The sequence below is a fragment of the Dipodomys ordii genome, unplaced genomic scaffold (genome assembly GCF_000151885.1).
Source record: "Dipodomys ordii isolate 6190 unplaced genomic scaffold, Dord_2.0 Scaffold94, whole genome shotgun sequence".
NCBI lineage: Eukaryota > Metazoa > Chordata > Mammalia > Rodentia > Heteromyidae > Dipodomys > Dipodomys ordii.
This window is the reverse complement of record NW_012267310.1, coordinates 1988962-2009757: the sequence shown is the minus strand read 5'-3', so window position 1 is coordinate 2009757 and position 20796 is coordinate 1988962. Positions and strand designations below refer to the sequence as shown.

At 32.2% G+C, this 20796-nt stretch overlaps 1 protein-coding gene across 4 annotated transcripts in view; it reads right to left on the bottom strand.

Annotated features, from left to right (window-relative positions):
* Cnksr2 (connector enhancer of kinase suppressor of Ras 2) overlaps nucleotides 1-20796 on the bottom strand; it is a 218586-nt gene that overhangs the window by 156654 nt on the left and 41136 nt on the right. For all 4 annotated transcript variants that reach the window (XM_013026488.1, XM_013026490.1, XM_013026491.1 and 1 more), the window contains exons 3-4: nucleotides 19363-19565; nucleotides 10664-10751 (exon numbers count right to left, since the gene is read on the bottom strand). In XM_013026488.1, coding sequence (XP_012881942.1) covers nucleotides 10664-10751; nucleotides 19363-19565 — 291 coding nt within the window. The remainder of the gene's footprint in view (nucleotides 1-10663; nucleotides 10752-19362; nucleotides 19566-20796) is intronic.

Below are 20796 nucleotides of genomic sequence, written 5' to 3'. Positions count from 1 at the left end.
ACATGTGCACTTGGAGATATAGCGAGTACAAGTCAATGCAGTACTAATATCATACAATTTCCAAGCTGTATCTCTTTATTTCTGGAGATATGGGTGCTATTTTTTTCAGAGGTGCTATGTCACTCCTCACACATTGTAACCCACAAACAACCTCAGATTACATTTTGTTACTTTCATGCAAATCTAGTCTTTTCTCATTTTGTATTTCAAGATGATTTTTGTCCCATTTTATTTTATAAGTTTGAGTCATCCCCACTTGTCCTAATGACTTAATTCGGACCAGTTCTTCAATCTACCACTGTAAATTACAATTTCCATCCATTATTTCACTTGTTAAGGCCTAATTTCCTCTGAATTACCTATCTGATATTGGTGGTCATTCTGACCCACCTAAGGGACTAGAGACTAGGTTATTCAAAAACCACTTCTTCAGTAGAGGTAAAATGCCTTAGAAAATTAGCATCTATAACTTGTATGTCTTCATTTTCCTTCATTTGCTGCTTTTATCTTATGCATTTATGAAAATTGATGCCTTATTGTCCACGTAAGGCATAATACATAATCTATGATACAATCAAGACAAAGTATGATTCATAATAAGTGTTCAAAATGTTTCTTATTTTGCTGTCTAGTTCCTGTCCCTATATGTTGATACCACACCAGATTCTAGTATTGGTCTTTCCTTTTTTATTACATTTTAATACATAAATGCATTGTAAGTGATCATCAAAAAATGCACGCATGAATTTATTTGGGGGAAAGAGCCAAGTAGATTGCAATAATATGAGCTTTAATTTTTTTTTTTACCTCCAAATCCAGCTTCTCTTTTGAGTCTCTGATTCTCTACATAGAAATCCCTGTCCTATTCACTGCTCCATGGAGCTTGGTGCCAGTGGCTCACACCTGTAATCCTACCTACTCAGGAAGCTGAGATCTGAGGATCATGGTTTGAGGCCAGCTGGGTCATGAAAGTCCGTGAGACTCTTATCTCCAGTTAACCTCCAGAAAACATGAAGTGGAGCTGTGGCTCAAGTGGTAGAGCACTAGCTTTGAGCACAAAAAGGATCAAGGACAGCACCCACATCCTGAGTTTAAGACCCTCAACCAACAACAACAAAAGAGACTGATGGTGTCACCACTTCTTTCTCCTAACTATTCTTACTAGAGGTATAAGGACTAATAGGCAAAGGAATATGAAGCAAATAATTCTTTTCCTATATGCAATATTCATGACATAGATGGATTTTCTAATTTTGGGAAAAATTAGTTTTTTGGTTAGTTCTAAGTTTTTGTCAGGATCACATTGAGCTATAGGAGCTAAATTAAAATTTCTCTAATTCTCTTTCATAAGCTTTTAGAGGAAAATGATTGCTTTTATCCCTTCAATATACTCTTTCTTGACAGACTCTGGAGAAATCGAGTTGTATGAAGATTTTACTCATTTTCACAGGATTTTTTAAAATGGATTGGCATTACTTCTAGCTCAATTCTTTAGGAAGAACAATCAGAGTATAATACCAATTGTAGCATATCAAGGAGTCTCTTCTGAGGTTTATCATTTACTATCATACTCCTTTACATTTTTATACATAAAATGGGAATAATGATAAAAATTTTTAAGGAACTTTACAAGAAAATTTTAAAGGCTTTTGGAAAGATAAACTATAATAGTAAGATATATGACAAAAACATAACAAATTATGAGTAGAAAGATAATAAAAGTACAAGATATAAGCAAAGATATCTTGAGGACATAATCTGGTACAATTACAAAAAATGAGCATAACCAAACTGTATTATCTAGCAATTGTACTCTTAGTATATATTTAAACATAAGTCTATGAACAAAAGAAAAAACATATGCCCACAATCAATATTGTATGCAGGGAAAACAAACTGAAGCTACAACAAATGACAAATAGATTCAAAATTATATCAAATGGAAATAAAAGACATAGAGTGATATATTTCTATAAATCTCAAATAAAAGCATAATTTATCAAATAACACATTTAAAGAAGTATATAAAACTATTTTGTTAAAAATATACAATGATGAAAGACTCAGAGAAGAGGTAGGCTGACAAGATCCAAGAGGTGTTCAATAATAATTAAAACATTATTAGCAATGGTTATTAAATTAGGAGACATACTTATGAGTACTCCTTATTATGCTTCATATTAAATATATTACATGGAAACTTATATATATATAAAATCCACATAAATTTTTAAATATAATAAGGCAGCCATTTGAGATATAATACTCTATTATTTACTATCTAAAGGAACTTGACTAAGGCAATATAAGACATCTATTCTCCTTTTGTTCATACTGATGATGATGCTACTTTCATCTGATAAAAATATTTTGGCAGACTTAGGTAACATGAATAAATTCTAGGCCTGTAAAAATAAACTATGAAAATAATCTATTTCAGCATTTATTTTTATATAACATACAGTAAATTTTTATGGTTTTGCTCGTAGCTATGCCAGTGTCAGAAAGCTGGAAGAATAATAAATTATGACCCTGCAATATTCTAAACAGCCATTTGCTAAAGTCTTGGCATACAACTTTATCACTCATTTTTTCATTCTGAACCTTGATACAATATGCAGCTCTCAATAATGAGGTTATTTTTTAATACTATGAAAATTTCTTGTTTATTTTTAATTATCAGTTGTCTGGCTAAAACATTCTCATTCTTTATGGTCTTTGAGAAGATGTCGTTGTATATGGGTAGTGAACTGCCATCTTTTTAAACTTTTATTTTAGTTTTATATGTGTCTTTAGAAAAGGTCTTCAAGTTATTTAAATATTATCTCTAATAGTTCTATATTTAACTTTGATTATTATATTAAGATCATATAAAATTTGTGAAAAGATATTAGTATTGCTTTTTATGATTAAAAACAGCTGGAGAAAATTTAATTGCACTAAAAGTCTTATTTTAGATAGTGAAAAATAAAATCAACTTTCTATTGCTTTCAATGAGTATGCTTAGTAATATCATTCATATTGTTTAAAAATTATATGTAAAGCTTGTCCTAATTTTTGGTTTAAAATGTCCTAGTTTCAATCCCAAAAGCCCTAATTCCATTTTCAGGTCACCTAGAATGTCTGATTCAGGAAAGCTTAAATGCTAAACCTGAGTATACAGTAAAAATAGTAAAGTGCTCAAGATGACTATGAGACAATGTTGGTTGGGCTTTTCATGTATCTATGCATCTTATGATCACCCTTTAAATTTCTATGTATTTCTATACATTTGAAAATACACATTCTACATGACTATTATATACTGCCTTTACATATTTTGAATTTTCTCTTTTTAAATCTAAGGTATTTATATGTAACTAAAGATGGTAAGTTTATATAGAATCAAAATTAATTTCTGTATTACATTTAAACATGAATGCTTCAAAATATATTTCAGAATCTAAGCTATAACAATCAACTCACATTAAAATCTAAAAAGCATCCTAAACTAACCAAAACTTGTTGGGTTAGTGGAGCTTTTTTGCTCAAGGTTAACACTCTACTATTTCAAGCAACAGCTCTATTTCCTGCTTTTTCGGGTGGTTAATTGGAGATAAGAGACCCATGGACTTTCCTGCTTGGGCTGGCTTTGAACGGCAATCCACAGATCTGTGCCTCCTAAGTAGCTAGAATTACAGATGTGAGCCACATGCACTCACTCAACCAAAAGATTTTTTTTAAAAAAACCAAAAAACAAAAAGTATTCATTTAGTCAGTTAATGACTAGTCAATACCAAAAGTAAATAGAACATTATTTCTTAAAAAAAAGTTTGCGTGGTAAGGTCAGGTGTGGAGGTATACACTTATAATTCCAGTTCTAGGGAGGCTAATGTGGCATTGTGAACTGGAGTTCAGGCTTGGCTACATAGTGAGAATCTCTCAACCTTCTCTCCTCTAAAAAAAAAAAGTAAAGTAACTAGCTGCGTTTACTGTGCCCAAAGTCTCTTCTGCAATATAAGATACCTCTAACAGCCATTTATTGAGCTCCCACTAAATTGCAGATCACTCTATCAGCTTCTATTATATACAACCCTGGAAAAATACAACAGGGTAATGATTTACTTTTACAAGCAAAGGTAAATAATATCAAAAATATAAAGTAGTTTTTCCAAGTTCTTACCATTCCTCAAAACATAGAGCTAGTATTACCTACTCTCAACTATGTCCATTACATTATTTTGCCTTAAAATGCAAGTGGTTTTTTTCTTTCTTGTTATTGTTCCTAATGTACTTATAATGTGATTTTTTTTGTTTCTTTGTATGTTCCTCCACCATGGTATAACCCCTGTTTTCACTATATTTGATGTCCGTGCCCTGCATCTTGTATATATACTTCTCCAGCTTGGGGAGGGGAAGGGAAAAACAAAATGTTTAAATAGGGATACAGGCTGAACCACTGTAACAATGAGATGTACAACATATTATGTTGAAAAAGGAACTTTACAATTTAGGGGGGGAGGGGAGAGAAGGGAAGAGGGAGGAGTGTAGTTGTGAAGGTGTGAGGGAAGGGAGAGTAGGGGAAAAACAAAGGAGGAGGTAACAATGCTTGATAGGAAATGTACCCATCACTGTGCTCATGTAACTGTAACCTCTCTGTACAGTATTTTTACAATAAAAAGTATTAAAAAAGAATAAATGGCATATAATGTTAACAAGCTAAAATGTACTATTATACTTATATTCCATCAATATAATTAAAGGAAATTTAAAGATATTGCCAATACATTTAAAGCCCAATCTCCTTGAATAAGTAATTAATTTTTAAAAATCCCATCTAAGCTACTTATTTTTATAAAATTATCCAGTATTTTAAGCATTTACAATTATGTGAGCTAAATTTTTAAAGAATAAATTACAGTTCAACAAGTCACAGAAAAGCTCTTATTTTTTCTCATGTATTTACCTTGAGAAAACAAGAATTAAAGATTAAAAAGAGTAGGTAGTAAAATTCTAGTAAGAACAAAACTGGAAAGGGTTTTTACATTTGATATGCTCATCTATATCTTTATTTAAAGTGTGTATTTATAGAACAGTTCATAGATTTTTTTTACTTTCATTTCTGTATGTAAACTATTATGACGTTAACACAAATGTCTAGAAAGCACATATACATTATATAGGTTAATGTGCTTGACAAAATCTTTCAAGAATATTTTTCTATTTTTTTGGGGGGGTCCGGTCGTGGGGCCTGAACTCTGGGCCTGGGTGCTGTCCCTCAGCTCTTCAGCTCAAGGCTAGCGCTCTACCACTTGAGCCACAGCACCACTTCCGGCTTTTTTTTTCTTTTTGCTTATGTGGTGCTGAGGAATCGAACCTAGGGCCTCATGCATGCAAGGCAAGCACTCTACCACTGAGCCACCTTCCCAGCCCATATTTTCTATTTTCTTGAATAAAAGTTTAGACATAAATAAAATAATCTGACAGGCATAAATAGAAGAAAGGAAAATAAATCAACTATCAGAAAGTCAGACTAACAACAAATCAGTATTGAGATCTATATTTATATCATAGATAGATATGTATGAAAAGCCTGGAAATAGTTGTTTCTGTATAATTAAGTTGGTTATGGCTGTTCTGTATAGTTTTCTGTAAAATATTTCCAGCACTACTCAACCAGTGACAAAAAGGACGAAAATGGATCTAGAAAGGTTAAAAACTGGACAAGTCTTGGGGCTGGGAAGGTGGCTCAGTGGTAGAGCGCTTGCCTTGCATGGATGAGGCCCTGGTTCGATTCCTCAGCACCCCATAAACAAAAAGAAAAAAGCTGGAAGTGATGCTGTGGCTCAAGTGGTAGAGCACTCGCCTTGAACTGAAGAGCTGAGGGACAGTGCCCAGGTCCAGAGTTCAGGCCCCATGAACAGACTCCCCCACAAAAAAAAAAAAACTGGACGTCTTAAAAGAAAATGAAAAGGCATTTCAATAAACCCAAACTAGTGGGGGCTAGTTTAGGTAACAGCATATTGTCAGACTTGAATTTTAAAGGGAAGTTTTCAATGTGGATTCAACAGGTGAAAACATGGTATTTTACAAAACTTGAACCATTCCTTCACATATAATTCATTTTTAGCTGTAAACACAGTTCAAGAAAACCAACCAAAGCCCAATGGAGGAAGAAAAAAATCTTTATACCATTATCTTTTAAAATGTAGTTCTTATTCTATTACCTTTTAGTAAGTCTCTGTTCTTCAACCATTTTATAATGTTACCTTCCTTTTTCATCTTTCATTTGAAATTTGTGAACCACTTTAATTACATCCAATTGGATTCTCACAATAATTCTGATGTATAACCATTTCGATTTGTAAATGATGGAAATAATAACATGGCTGTCCAATGTGAAAGGATCACAAAGCAACAAAGCCAGTCTCATCATCTCAGATTTACTGTTCTCAGCTTCACCCTTTGCTCCAAGTATTCTAAATTTCAGCAAAGCTTACCTTTTTTTTCAAAGCTTTCCTTTCAAATGAATACTTTTATGCTTATTTCTTAACTAGTGACAATCTAAGTCATTGCTTTGTGTGTGAAATGAAGAATATAAAAATGGTACGGTAAAATAATTTTAGGTTATGCTGATACCTGTTAAGACAGGCATCATGACAATTATTCCAATGCTGACAAGAAGTGCGTGGGTACCTGTCTCATTTTTCTGATTCAGATGCTTGACAGCACTCTAAATGAAGCTTCACTTCTTTGTGAGAATTCTTTCCATTAATATTTTAAAACTAGTTTTTCCTTTTTATCTCCTCAAAAGTATAATTAATTTTATTTGGGGAAGAATGTGTTGGAGAAAATGTCTTTAAAGACTTCAGATATAACTATCTGAACTCATCAAATGTAGCACTAAGTAAAATAGACAAGACAGATTAAATAAATTTCTCCAAGTGGAGATTAAAAAAAAACTGACTAAATTATCTTTTCCTTCTAATTTTAGCATTATTTGAAATATAAGTGGCCAATATCAAGAATCACTTTTCAGTTACTTCATGATACCACCCCTTTGTATTAAGAGGAAAAAAAGTCATTTGTGACGGTTTATTTTTAGATATTGATCATCTCATCTTGCTGCAAAGGGAATAAAAATAATTAAAGTTGAGTGGAAAATAATTTGAAGCACAGTGCATTTCAAAGCATAACTATCATAACTGTTCAGATGAGATTTCTTGAAAGCCTGGTAATAAATGCATGCCCTAAATACTTTTTTTTAAAAAAAAAAGTCTACACCTTGCTTATTTGAATTGTCCTCTTTTTAACTGGCAGCTTAAGTTTAATGTCTGTCTTTAGATAGTTCACATGATTCTAAGCAAATATATTGGTTCATATGTACATAATAATTTAATTTGATAATTAGATATTAACTCTTTGTAAGTTATGTACTTTTTATTTAAAAATAATTTCAGTACTCGTCTTTGAAATGTTCCTTCATAAAGTTTAAAGTAACATTACTACAATATACAAAGCATTCATTTTGTCTTGCTAAGTCAAATTTAGGAAACTGGGAAATACAAAGAAGTAGAGTGTATATTAAATCTTTGATAATTTCACTATAAGAAACAAAACTTAACTATTTGAATTTATTATTTTATCCATCAATCCTAATTCCTATTGGTACTATGGATCATAATAGATTAGAGCTCAGAAAATCTCAGTGCTAAGAGATGACATCACATAACAGAAAAATAACACATTAAGAGATAGCATATGAGCACCAATATATTATGTCATATCTAAATTTCTACTAATATGTACACTTTTTAATCATTATTTATTTGCACTGTATTTCAGAAAGTTTTGTTCACTCTCATTCTAGCTTTGGAATCATTAGCTTTAGATTCACTCAGCTGGGTGCTGGTAGCTCATGCTTATAGTACTAGCTACTAAGGAGGTTGAGAATTTGATTGAAAGCCAAGCTGGGTAGGAAAGTGCATGAGACTCTTATCTCCAGCTAACTACTAAAAAAGCTAGAAGTAGAGCAATGATTCAAGTGGGAGAGTGCTAGCCTTGAGAAAAAAAAACTCTGTTATCTAATTTTTAAGTCTGGTTGTACTGTTGATGCAGTTCTCAGTCCATCAGTTCTGTATTACTGTCAGTTGTTTTTAAATCATGTTTTGCTGAATGTCTCGATGCCCTTAATTTTGTAAAATTATGCCCCTCCAAAAGCAAATGATGATTAAAAAGCAAGGCAAAAGTTAAGTGCTAAAGCAAAATTTTTGTTCTTGTTGAAAGACAGCAGCTCGTTAGCAGAAGTTGGGTTGTTATGGTAAAACAAAACAAAACAAAAACACACAAGAAAACAATAAAGTGGCTCACATATATAATCCTAGCTACTCAGGACACTGAAATCTACAAATCGCCATTCAAAGCCAGCCTGGGCAAGAAACTCTATGAGAGTCTTACCTCCATAGCAAAAATCTAATAGTGGAGTTATGGTTCTAATGGTACAGCACTAGCCTTGCAAGAAAAGCTCAGGGGCAGCACCAAGGCCCTGAGTTCAATCCCCAGGACTAGCACAAAAAAAATTAAAATTGAATCAAACATAAGAGATAAAGAGCAAGAAATAAATGTTAGTTTTCAATGGGTAGTATTAATGTGTACAATAGTAATTTTGTAACAGTTATATAGACTACTTCATGAGGCTTCAAGTTACAGATGTTCAAATTTACTATCTGCACAGTATCGATACAACGTAGGCTTGTGGTATGGAACTCTATACCTCTATACATCCTGAGAATTTGCAGATTCTCCCCAATAGTGACCCCCGCCCTTGGAACTATATACTAGGAGATACCAAGGGTCTACTGTAATTTGTCTACATTGACAATATTTCTTACTTTGGGGGAGGGAAGATACACAATATAAGAACTTCACACCAAGCATGGTGATTCACACCTATAATTCTAGGTGCTCAAGAGACTAAAGTCAGAGGACTGGAGTTCAAAACCACCCTGGTTAAAAAAGATTTGGAGGACTATAGTTTGAGGATGGCCTGAGCAAATGTTTGAGAGACTCCATCTCTCAAACAACAAAGTACACTGGCAATTGTCAGTCATCCTAGCAATGCAGGCAGCATAAATACAAAGATCACAGTCCAGGCCTGCCTGGGCATAAAAAAAAAACTATTCAAAACAATAAAAATCATGCTGGTAATTCTAGCTAATCAGGGCACTAAGATCAGAGGACTGCAGTTCAAAGCCAACCTAGTTTAAAAAGTATGTGAAATTTGAACTCACATTCTAAAGGAATGGCTCAAGTGGTAAAACACCAACCAAGAGTAAGCAAGCTGATCAAGAACATGAAATATCAAGCTCAAAACCTAAAAAGGGTTAGGACTCAAGTGGTGTAGAGTGTTTGTCCAGGCTTTAAATTCAATTCCTGATGATATAAGAAAACCAAAACCAAACCCATAAATAATTCAAAACTATTCTTGATAATGAAAGTCAATAGAGTTTAATATAAATAATCAATTTCTCTAATTTATCCCCAGATTTCTGCAACATTACATATCATTATCTGCTTTCAGTATTTCTGCATCATTATTGAACGATAGTGATGGTGCTCAGACAGGAGCAGCAGTAATAGACTGACATCAGACTCATAGTGAATACTAGCTGCAGGTCTCAGACCTCCTCAACATATTTTATTATCAGACTCAAACAAATTTTTGCTGCTTATCTACTAGTAAACTCAAATCATTATCTACCATTTCTCCTTGTCTTGTTCAAACATTTATATTATGTGCTAGACCTCTCAAAGCATTTTGGGATTCCTGCATTATTCAAAGTTAAAACCTTAGATCAAGTAATTTGATTAAAAAGCCATTATGTACATTTCTCTATGTGTACAAACATCAGTGTAACTTAACACTGTCTTAGCGTTAAAACCCTAGATTGTGATCTGAATGGGTGACGTGATTTTGTGAGAATCAATATTGCATAATTATAGTCATCAAAAGTGTGAATCTAATAGACATTATGATCTTATTATAAAGATTAGTTGGAAATTCAAATTCATTTTATATCTTCTGATAATAAGATTTTTGTTTATTGGTACATATGTATAGTTTTCCAACAATTATTTATATATTTGGACCCTTTAGAACCATTTGTCTTTGAACCTGAAACTTCCAAACCAGTAATTCTTGGTAAATAGAATACTTCTCATTAGTGAGATATGCAATTGACAGTACAGCTATGTGTACATGATCATATAAAATGATGTTTATTGAAATGAGCTCAAAGAAATAGAAACAGAAGTTTTTTTGTTATTTTGCTTTTTGTTTGTTTTTCTCTTTGTTGCTATTTGATTTCTGTACCTTCTGTCTTGTATGTAGGTTTATCTCTTTGGGGAAGGGGAAAAGAAAGAACAGAAATGGTGGGACAAAGGGTGAACAAATGTAGCAGTGATATTCACTAGACCCTATGTTGAAAATGAACTATACAACTTGTGGGGGAGAGGGCTGTGAGAGTAAAGCTGGGAGAAAGCGAGAGAAGAGGTAACACTGTTCAAATTCTCATTAACTGACTTATGTAATCGTAACCTCTCTGTACACAACCTTTACAATAACAAAAACAAATAAGCAAAAATTCCACAATTCAAAAAAGAAACATAGCTTGTTAGCTAATACCTGTTGCACAATTGTTGTCAATTCCAAGCAGAGCTGTATAACATTATTCCGTGTCACTGAATAGTCTGTCACAGCAGCAAATGGTGACCTACAAAGGTAAAAGAAAATTGTGATTGCTAGGAACAGCTTTTGGATAGCCAAAATTTAATAGTACGAAACAAACTGTTCTAAAGCTTGCATATGGATAAAAACCAATCTCGAGCCTATTTTAAGAAAAGCAGAAATTTTATGAAAGAATTAAATTTTAGAAATATACTTTTATTAAATTTCTACCTCTCTGTCACTTTTTGTCTCTGTCTCTAACTCTCTCTTGTCTCTGTCTCAGGGTCTGGGCACTGTCCTTGACTATTTTTGCTTTACCACTTTGAGCCTCAGTTCTACTTCTGGTTTTTGAACGGTTAACTGGAGATAAGAGTTTTATGGACTTTCTTACCAGGGCTGGCTTTGAGGTTTTATGATTATTAGCCCGTACTGGGGCTTGAATTTAGAACCTCATGTTTTCATTTGGCTCTTCACTCATAACTGGTATGCTACTGCTTGAGCTGTATCTTCACTTTAGGCAGAAATAAACAATTCATAGTTTTAATTGCATGCCATTTTAAGTAGTGTGGCAAAAATCATGTACTGTCTGAACTACTACATCTTACCTAGGATACAAATTATTAATTGGTTCAATGTATCCATATTATGAGATACTTCACAGTGCCGGGAATATCACTCTTCATCACTCTTTGTTACATTATCATCATAAGAAGTAGGGTGAGCAGAGAATACAAAGTTTTGAAAGGGAGAGAGAGACCTCATTCACCTTTTTATTACCCTTTTATTACAGGGTATTATATTTACTATATTTTATTTTCAGTTACTATTGCTAAACTCACACCATGCATAATTTATAAATTAAACTTTTATCATAATATGGAAGGCACAGTATATATAGTATTCTGTATATTGACAGTTTCATCTGCTGGGGGTTGTGGAATATCTCCTCCACAGATAAGGGAGGACTTCTGTATAAGATTATTCATAGTCAGTATTTTCACAATTAAAAAAAGAAATAAAAAGATTATTCATAATTTCTACTTCACATGAACTAAATTCTGATCTTTTTTGGCAAGAAAAGTATATCTCATTGAAATCACCAAATTTATGCACAGTTTATAGCTTTTCTTTATTGACCTTTTAATTTTATGATTTCTCCATTGTGTTTCTATTTTTAATTGATTTCTGCTCATCACAGTTATTTGTTCTGTTCTGATAACTATGTAGTGCTATAAATTTCCTTTTTAGCACAGTGTCAGCTGTGTGCCACAAACATTTTGCTGTATTTTAATTCTACTCAGTGCATTTCATTCTTATTTTCCTTGGGCATTCCTCTTGGACCTATTTTCATTCCTTTATCTGATTTCAATTCTTTAAAATTTGCTTAAGCTTGTTTTATGATAGAGATATGGATCATCTAATGAACATTCTATGGGCACTTGGAAAGATCTTGTGGTTGAAATGAAGTCAATTATATCCTTACCCCTCCTCCCCCTTTTTTTTAATCAGTCATGGGGCCTGAAACTTTAGGCCTGGGCGCTGTCCCTCAGCTCTTCAGCTCAAGGTGAGCACTCTACCACTTGAGCCACAGTGCTGCTCCTGGCTTTTTTTGCTTATGTGGTGCTGAGGAATCAAACCCAGGGCTTCATGTATACAAGGCAAGCACTCTATCACGGAGCCACCTTCCCAGCCCGTATCATACCCTTTGGTGGTGGTGTTTGGCTCTTCCAAACCATACTGACTTTCTGTTTAGTAGTTTTGTCCCTTCTTAAGAGGAAGTAAAGTCTATACATATAATTGTGGATTTTTTGAGAGCTTCTTTCAATTCTGTCACTTTTACTTTGCATACTTTTAAGCTTCATAATATTATACACATATCTTGTCAACAATATCTGTGTTTGATTTTTAAACTCTCTAATTATATGTTAATCCATTACATTTTGATGTTTTCATTTATCAATTGAATATAATACTCACATACTACCCATTAACTCTCTGCTTCTTAAATCTGCTTCTTTTTAACTATTTTCCAGCTTATTATATGTCTACAGACAGTAGCAGTGCTAATACCACTGTTCAATGGGACAAGTGATGCTAAGGGACAAGTGATAAGCACATGAGAAGAAATAAGACCAACACAATGAGGCATGTGATTTTGTAGATGCAATTTTTTTGGCCTTAATATTTTTCCTGGTATAGAATTATTTTTTTATCCTACAATTTTCTATCGTGGAAGAAGAAAATACCCATGTGCATACATAAGAGAAACATTTCAAATCTTATTTTTCAAAATAAATATTTTTTTATCACCTTAGAATCTTATACCTTAAATATGTAAAAGGTTTTCAATATCAAGAGATCTCAATGATCTTTTCAAAATAGGATGTCTTTTATAATTTAATTATAATTATAGGATGTATTTTATAATTTAAATTATAAAATAACTTGATAAAATAATATAAAATTAGGTAAAATAATATAAAACAAATTAATTCTAATTATAAAGTAATTAGAATTAGGTAGTAATGCTGAAAATAAACTTTCACTACAAATACAAAATAATCTTTTTCTATTTAATAACTGAGCATTTATACAGTTGTTAATGTACAACATGATACGTATTGTATGTGCAACACATACATTACATATGGTTCCACAGTAACCTGTAAACCTCTTAATAAAGCTGGATTTGGCAAAGTCAAAGAAAACTGCAAAGAAAGATGAGGTGTCAAAACCAGCAGGATGTGGTTAAAAATAGACAAGTAAACCATGCATTGAGAATGAACAGTAAAGCTACCAACTGTGATTCACCTCTGAGGCTTTTTTTTCTCTGGGAAAGTCTCCTTCCATTCAAATCAATATTTAAAATGGGAAGAAATGAAAGGATTTTGAAAGCCTTAGTTTTTACCTGACAATTTGCAAAGAAATAAGTTTTTTAAATATAATTCTCATTGAAACATAAGTACCAGATGGAAATGGGTTTTATGAATTGTGAACATAATTTTTCCTAGCATTCTAAACTGTTAGTTTCACTATTCAAGTTTTCCACTATCCTAAGACATTGATCCCTCCAAAATCAAATGATCTTGAAAGGCATTTTTAAATAATTAGAATTATGTATAAATGCTAAAAATCAGAGAAAAAAATAAAGTTTCCCTATAAATAGTAAAACAATTCATAGAAACACAATTTTATATATTATTTTCATGCATTAAAGCCAAAAAGTAGGAGGTTTTAGCTTTCAAATAGAAATATCAATGTGTAAGTTAATTTTTATTGTTGGCTTCCTTAATCAAAATTCACTTCCTTAAAATATTGAAGAATTAGTTGAAAGCTGGAGTGGTAATGCATCTCTGTAATCCCAGTGCTTTAGGAGGCAGAGCTAGAAGGATTGAAAGTTTGAGACCAGCCTTGGTTATATAGTAAATCCCAAGCCAGGCTCAGCTACACAGGGAGACCCTGTATACAAATAAAAAAAAAAGGAAAAAAATACTTCAAAAAAGAGATAACATGATAATGAACACAAGGGGGAAAGTAATAATGTTCTCTGTTGGACAAAAACTATATAAAATATAATTTTCATATTAGATGAATGTCTTCAAGTAAGTTACTTGTTACATTATGTAAGATGGTGCATATCAACTCAATGAATTGTCAAAAACAGTTATCATGCTCTATAGCATTTTATTCAGAGATTAAAGATTTTTACCTAGTTTTTTTACTTTGTCCTTTCTTCAAGAGACATAAAATAAAACAATAAACCTAAGTCATATATCTATGCTACATTTTTAATGTAATAAAAGTTTCTTAATACATAAAATGTATCATTTTACAAATGAACACATTGCTAAATATCAAACTAGCCATATTGTACTTTTTAAAACTAATGTACATCATACTTTATATCAGAAGAATAAAGTTAATGATTAAATAATTAGCAATATTCAATTACAGCAGCCACTTTAAACATCTCAAATTAAATCAAACCTCGCCTGAGAAACACAACTGTTAAGAATATTTGGTTATCATTATTTGTGTGAAAACTTTATAATTAGATATTTAAGTTTTAAGGTATTCAAACAAAAATAAAAAAGACTAGACACATTTATAAAAAGAAAGCAGAATATTAGTTTTATTCTAGAGCTTAAGATGAAATAAAAAATCTATTTAGAAAAGAGGGAATCACATCATAATTCTAAAAGTTAATCACAAAATTTTGTCAGTGTTAGTTCCTTAATATTACATAAAAGAAATAAATTGGAAGTATTATTCATATGGCTTTAACAAGGTCAATGAATTATAACGTATTAGTACATAGAAGAGAACTTAAAATTCAGAAAATTTTATGTCAAGAAGAAAATGTAGGGGCTGGGAAGGCGGCTCAGTGGTGGAGTGCTTGTCTTGCATACATGAGGCCCTGGGTTTGATTCCTCAGCACCCACATAAGCAGAAAAAGCCAGAAGTGGCACTGTGGCTCTAGTGGTAGAGCACTAGCCTTGAGCTAAATTGCTGAGGGACAGCACCCAAGCCCAGAGTTCAAGCCCCATGACCAGCAAAAAAAAAAAAAAAAAGAAGGAAGAGAGAGAGAGGGAGGGAGGGAGGGAGAAAGTAAGCAAGCAAGCAAGCAAATGTAAACAAGTGTTAAGGGTCAAGTTACCAAGAGATGAATCAACCTTTTTTCTGTTCTCTGCTGCTTTGAGGAACTCACAATAATGGTTTGGAGAACATTGCCATTTTAGTTTTAGGATCATTTGATTAATGTGTTTTCTATTCTTTGTAAAATTGGAGGGCATGTAGAGTGTTGACTAGCATTCCTGCTGCTACCTAGAAAACATTTTTTCTTTGAAAAGGATCAAAACATAACTTAATCAGATATCCACTGACAATCTCTAATAAAAGTCTAGACCACTTGTTAGGAAAACAAACAGCTTAAACATTCCATCTAACACAGTTGTAGATAAAATCGTATTACACTCAAATTGACCTTACAGCCTTTTGAAATTATGTAAGCCAAGAAGCAGTCAAATATTTATATAAGAGGAAAAAGCAAACAAGGTGTATAATATAATACAATATAATATTATATTATATATTAGCAGCACTTATAATTTGCTTGATTTTTTTCCATTATCACTGAAACATTAAAGACTGGTAAAACAGAAAGCTTATATTATATAAAGCTATCTTGAAGTAGAAATTGTTTTACAAAAAAGTTTTTTCAAAAAAGAGTTTGCATCTTTAACTTCCAATCAAGTTAATTCATGTATATCCTGATTCCCTGAACACTTCCATTTCTTACCCTATCTATTCTCAATAATATTTGATCCACTAATGACTTTCTGTTTTCCTCAAGACTCTTCACAACTGTGGTTTCTCTGAACTAAGTGACTGAAAAAACCCCCTACTCTCTTCAGGCATATATAATATGAAGAACAGTCAGATGAAGACAATAAACATGCAGTATGTTAGGCAGGTCTATGAATGATGGACAATGGAGAAGAAAAAAATGGAATCCATTCTAATATCCTCTTTATACCTCTTATTTATCCCCAATGCCCTTTCCCTTACTTTCTAGATCTTATATCTCTTATTTATCTGTACAAATCACACCAACATTCTTCTATTTTCCTTACTGCTTCTCTAATTAAACATCTCAACAAATAGCAGTAGAGAGGATAGATTCTGTAGTTGACTGTCAGGACTGAACTGTGACTCCACAAATCCATTTTTTGAACTTAAAATCTGCTTAAATCCTAGTTTCCCTGTCTGTAAAATTATAACAACCCTTTTTGGGTTATACTGACAAAATAAGTGTATCTAGAGGGTTCTGTGGCCAACAGGTGATATTCTTATTAAGTTTAGCATCAGAATCATCATTGAGAATAACAGCATTTCTAATTCCTAAAAAAGATTCCTAATTGACTTCTCTTAATAATTCCTAAAAAAGATTCCTAATTGACTTCTCTTTTTAAAGCCTTAAATTAGAGAAATTTCTCCAACATGGTAGCCCAAGAAATCTTTTAAATTCACAGGTTTGAACCCACAAAAAAAGACCATAAGCAGATCCTCCTCATCTTTACCATAGTGCAAATGTATTGTCCTAGCCAATCATTTCTTTTTCTTTGTTTTTCTCCTTTGGCACCATGTGCTTCCTCCCTTCTTCCCTCACTCCCTTCTCACTTCCCCCTTTTAAACAAATTTAGGCTATTAAAGCACCATCATCATACAGGCTAGCCAGCCTGGAGCTGAACTTTCTTTGAAAGATCACAAAAATATTCTGCTTCCTTCTTCAATTTATAAAACCTTCAATAGAACACCTAAAAGTTAAAATTTTTGTTTCATTTCCTAGTAAGTACTTATTTCATGATAATAATATCAAATGGTCTTTGATTTAACTGAATAGTGTTATATGGTATAACATACAATGTGCATGGTGAGAACCTTTCCATCAATGAAAGCCAAATAGATTATTTAAATTAGTCCTTTCAGACTTTTTTTTGTCACATTGTTTCTTCCTATGAAATAAAAACAAAGAACCAATGATTGACTTAATGGGTTACTACCAGAGAGTTTCTGCATATGTGTAAACAACATACATGTTTTTGTATATGTAGGTGAATTTGGAATTTGCCAAGAGCATCTTATTAGATGATAAAATAATGCTACCATAAAAGTAATAATTCAATAAATCTCAAGGACTACTAGTGTTAAAAGCCATTTATGGGATTTTATAAACATGTAATCTGTTACTAAGAAATAAAATCATTCTCTAATTACTCCATTTATGTAAGACTAGAGCAAAAAGAAAACATAATGGAATTTATGAAATGCCAGTATTAAAGCTGAGCAATGTGCAGGTGTTAGTAAAAATATTTAAATAAAGTGTGTGTTCTTTAGGCTTGTGTTTATCAATAAACCTTCTGAAATAAGTATGCTATATTACTTACAGATTAGGGTACATCTTAGCTACTGACTACTGGAAATAAGATTTAGGTTACATATTTTCAAAATGAAATTACTTTAATAATTGATCAGTTCAAGAAAATTATAATAAAAATTATGTCTAATGTTTAAGAAACATGCTGTCCATTAATTACCAAAAGGCTAGCAATGTATAGCTTAGTGTTTAAATTTGGATTTGGTACCATCATTTTATATTATGCATTGCTTAAAAAATTTAGACAGCATTAAACTAAGCAAAATTATCTTAATTTCCACTTAAAATTAAAAAAATTTACTTACCTTACATTAGTTATATAGGAGAAGCAGAAATCATTATGATGTTTCCACATATGTTAACAATGCTTTCTAATCAATCTCACACCCTCTATAAAATAATTTACTTTTAATATAAGGATCCATATTTTTATATTACTAAGTAGTTGTACAAAGAGTTTAAAATTCTATATATCAGGTTATGAGTACAATAAATCAATGCCCCTTCCACTCTTTATCCTCCATTTCTTTCTTCCTGTCCCTATTCTCAAGTTATGTACTTCAAATTTTACATAATGTACAATGAATAACTGCATTTGCTCACTCTTCCTGTCTCCATTTGTGTAAGTTTTCACGTTTTCAAAATGACAAAATATAATACTGGTTTTTTTGTGTGTAGATTTATGTCTATCCTACTTACATTTATTCAAGAAAATTTCTGTCAAAATCGTATACTAGCAGAGTTCCTTATGAGAGACAGAATACTTTCAAATTAGATTACCATTAAAACATAGCGTAACCCATTGCAACAATGAGATGTACAAGTTGTTGTACCCAAAAACGAACTTTACAACTTTGGCCGGGGGTGGGGGGGGTGGGGGGGTGAGTGTGTGGGAGATGGGAAGGGATGGGAAGGGGAAACAAAGGAGGAGGCAACAATGCTTGATAAGAAATGTACTCTACCTTGCCCATGTAATTGTAACCCCTCTGTACGGTATTTTCACAATAAAAAAACAAAAACCAAAAAAACATAGTGCATATCCTTTATGAAAAATTCAAAACTGAAAGTAGCAAGCTTATTTATAAATTGCTTTGTTAACTTTGTATAACTACTTAAATATTATATATGTGTGTGTGTGTGTGTGTGTGTATATATATATATATATATATATATATATATATAAATACAGCTGGCTTTCCATTACAATTTCCAAATATATTTACATTTTAATCTAATCACTTTCATTCTGTATTATAAATTTTTTATTTATCATTACAAAATAAATGTATAAAAACAAGAGGTAAGGAGATTTACAATGCATATTATGAAAGTGTTAGTGCCTACTTATTTATTTAAAATAGCATATATAATACTAGTGGCCACTTTCTTAATATCACCAATAAATAAGAAATAAAATCAGCAAATTGATACTATAAATTTTGTTATGGTAGCCAAATAAATACTTTATGTAAAAAACAGCATCAATATTTTTATCTTTGTAAGAGATAAATTAATTGCTGGCTACAAATTTATTTGGAAATAAAATGTTTAAAAGATTAATATCTATTTGATGATATCCCCATGCTATGATGAATCATTATTGATCATTCTTTGGTACTCTTCTATCTGTCCAATCACTTCATGAAAAACAAGAAATAATTTAATATTCAAATTGATGTCTAAGGAGGGGTTACTTGTGAAACAGGTGGAAGATTCTTACCTGTCTAACCAGGCAAGCAGACTCTTGGCTGCTCCAATCAGGTCCACAACTGAGGTCAGAAAGTCATTTGGCAATTTCCGGCTGGTCCTTCCATCATAATGGCCACTCCGCCTCCTTCCTGTTATGAAGTTCTGTAGATTTTTGGCAGATGCATTCAACTTGTGTGAAAGAGTTTTGAGATTTTCTGTTTCCAAGCCATAATTCTGAATTATAAAAAGAGAAATAATACATGTGCTTAAAGTCAACATTTTATTCATTCATTAAAGCATATATTGAGTACTACACATGGCAATAGGACTAGTGTTAGAGCTAGAAGTGAGTAAAATGAGATTTATCACCTAGTAGAGCTCGCAGTTAAATGAAAGGAGATGTCAGAGAAAGAAATTACAAAAAAATGGTTTATGTACTAAGACATTGTATCTTGGAACTATGATACCTGAGACAACAAGATAGCATGGATTTAGTAGTTTACTGAAAAAATATCTTTAAATAGTTGTACAAAGGAATTTCAGTTCAATAATTTGTACAATGCACCTTGATCAGTGTCATCCCTTCCATCATTCCCCTCCATGTATCCCAACCCCACCTGTCTCCTCAAATTTCCTATTTCCTACTTCCATTCTCACATAAATACACTGAGTAATATGATTTTATTTGCTCACCATGGGTGAACTTAAGTTAACTTACTAGTCAATTGTTTAATACAAACCATTACTCACACAGGTGGATGAATGATCATGAATATAGATAATAGGAAAAGCTTTCCTTCCCCAAAGAAATGGAAATCAGCCTAACTCAATAATTAAATGCAAAACAAAAAATATATAACTTTTTGTGACCTCTAAATAATGACTCATAAGTTTCTTTTATAATAAGTATCAGGAAAAATTCTACTTTCTCCAAGAAACTGATCCTTCCACTTTTTAATATGGATTCTGAAACTGAGTTTACTTTTATTTTTTTATGGCTGCATTTGCTCACACTCAATTTTGAAGCATAGCCAAAAGAACCACAGTGACTTTTTGGTCAGTATATCTCTTTTCGCCCTTTTCTTGGTTCTCATTTTCCAAATTCTAATAATCTTCATTAATTCTTTACATATTTTGTCTATTACAGAAAGGGTTATGCAAGTAAATATATACAACAAGCCCCTTTCCACTTAAAAATAGGAAATGATAGTACTAATATTCACTCAAATAAACTTAGGGAAAGTTTTCATAAGTTACAATTAAAATTTAAAACAGTGATTTGGCAGTTATGAAACACATCTAAGAAAGGCTAGATAGGGGCTGGGAAGGTGGCTCAGTGGTAGAGCGCTTGCCTTGCATGCTCAAGACCCTGGGTTCGATTCCTCAGCACCACATAAGCAAAAAGAAAAAAGCCGGAAGTGGCACTGTGGCTCAAGTGGTAGAGCGCTAGCCTTGAGCTGAAGAG